This window comes from Mytilinidion resinicola (assembly GCF_010093595.1).
Source record: "Mytilinidion resinicola strain CBS 304.34 unplaced genomic scaffold BDZ99scaffold_3, whole genome shotgun sequence".
Taxonomy (NCBI): Eukaryota; Fungi; Ascomycota; class Dothideomycetes; order Mytilinidiales; family Mytilinidiaceae; genus Mytilinidion; species Mytilinidion resinicola.
The window spans coordinates 2,438,479-2,440,414 of record NW_022985439.1 but is presented as its reverse complement, the minus strand read 5'-3'; the positions used below and the strand labels follow the sequence as shown (position 1 = coordinate 2,440,414).

Genomic DNA, 1,936 nt, shown 5'->3' with positions numbered 1-1,936 from the left:
GTCGACCCTAGCCCCATTCCCTGGTCAGAAAGCTCTGGTGACAGCAGTGCAGACAAGTCTGAAGAGGACGAAGATCACAGCTTCGTCGAAACTGCCGAGGAAAGCGATGAAGCCTCTGAGGAGTGCGAAGTCAGCGTCAAGAGCGCCCTCAATACTGCTATGAATGTAGTCAAGAATCTGCTCCTGCGAGAACTTCTGGACTGTGCTTTACCTGAAGCCATAGATGCTCTGGGTGGATCGAGTTCGTCGAGATCTGGGGGCGCTGGTAGCTCCACTTCTTCAAATCTCTCCCTATCGACTTCGAACTCTCAAACGCCTCAAAGAAGAAAGAGGATGCGAGGCAGCGGACGCGACCCAGGTGACGGTGATGGCGATGGCGACGACTCAAACGATGACGATCGACCCAAGAAGAGAAGTGAGAAGGGCTCGCCAGATCGGCTTCCTCACCGCCGACTGAAATGCCCTTTCTACCAGCGGCAGCCAGAGAAATACAGAAAAGCAGCATGCAGAGGCGAAGGATTCGTGGATATGGCAAAGTTGAAGGACCACATCAAACGCGTCCATACACAACCACTGCGCTGCTCCCGATGCTGGCTGGAGATGAAGTCCGAGGAAGCGTATGCCGAACATCTGCAGCAGGAAGATATTTGCAAGAAGAAGGCTGAACCGCAAGACGATCGTATCCGTCCGCAGCTTTTGAACCGGCTTGACTTCAAGAAGGCTCCGTATGCTAACGCGAGGAACGTCGAGGAGAAATGGAAGATTCTGTTCTCAGTACTATTTCCAGGCCATACCGACATACCGTCACCGTGTAAGTCAACTCTACTCACGTTTTGCATTTTCACATCACTGATGACAATAGATGAGCATCAAGGAATGAGCCCGCGACTCGAGCGCGCCCTTTCCGAAGCCCTCGAGGAAGAACTGACTCGCGAGCTTGCACCTATTCTCGAGCCAATCATGAACAAGATCAAGGGCTGCATACCCGCCATCATTGAGAGCTGCCGCCAAAAGCTGATGACTACGTGTCCATCTTCGGATGACGAAGCTGTTTTCACGCCATCCGTCAGATCGTCCGGCATAGGCAGTAGCGACAGCGAGCCCGGCAGCTTGACAAAGCAGGCTAGACATCGGGCCAGCCCTACCGCATCTCAATTCTCGGGAAGTAGCTTCGAAGTCGTCTCCATCCCGGAGGTGCTTCCAAACAAAGCGCAGGGGAAACGACTGCAACGCCCTGTGGCTTCCACTAGCGACATGAGCAAAGACAGCCGACAGGAAGTCTCATCGCCGGGGAGCAGTACCGACTACAGCATGTTTAATCCCGATGTGCCGTTCTCAACCCATGATCTCCAAGGAAACACTATGGACAATTCGTTTGACGACTTCTTTGCTATTGGGCATGAACCCGAGCTTTTCACTCTTCCTGGAAGCTTTCCAAGTGATTCCGATCCTGTCACTGAATGCAGCTTAGCTAGTTTCGTGAACACCCGTGGATCGTTATCCGGACCATACGACGTCGTAGAGGCTCTGCCACAACAGAATAATCCGAGTCTGTCTGGATCTCAATTACCAACCTGGCCGTTGCCAGAAGATGGATGGGATCGTGGGAATACAACGCAAGGACAGTCTGGAGGAGAGCAGCAAGGCAGCACGATTTCTCAAGAAATGCTTCCGTCTCAGCAATGGGAGGCCATAATGAAAGACTTGGAATTTTCGCATCTATCAAACCATTGATAGAATATTAATCTCTAGGGTTTATTTTTCCTGTATATTTTACTTTACGATATACCCTTGTACTGTTCTATTCTTTTATATAGGTATGAAATCGAAACGCATCGTCAGTCAAGCCATCATGATTGCAAGAATAGAAAAGTCAGTAACGTACTCCACAAGCGAGCGGCCCACCCAAGCGAGTGGCCCACCTCACAAGCAAATC

At 51.1% G+C, this 1,936-nt stretch overlaps 1 protein-coding gene across 1 annotated transcript; it reads left to right on the top strand.

The window, feature by feature from the left end:
* Positions 1–278: 278 nt before the first annotated feature.
* BDZ99DRAFT_459271 (uncharacterized protein) lies at positions 279–1,848 on the top strand. Its single transcript, XM_033719126.1, has 2 exons — positions 279–811; positions 863–1,848. Exons 1-2 carry the CDS (start codon positions 529–531, stop codon positions 1,732–1,734), a joined length of 1,155 nt encoding a protein of 384 aa, XP_033582351.1. The 5' UTR covers positions 279–528; the 3' UTR covers positions 1,735–1,848.
* The last annotated feature ends 88 nt before the right edge of the window (positions 1,849–1,936 follow it).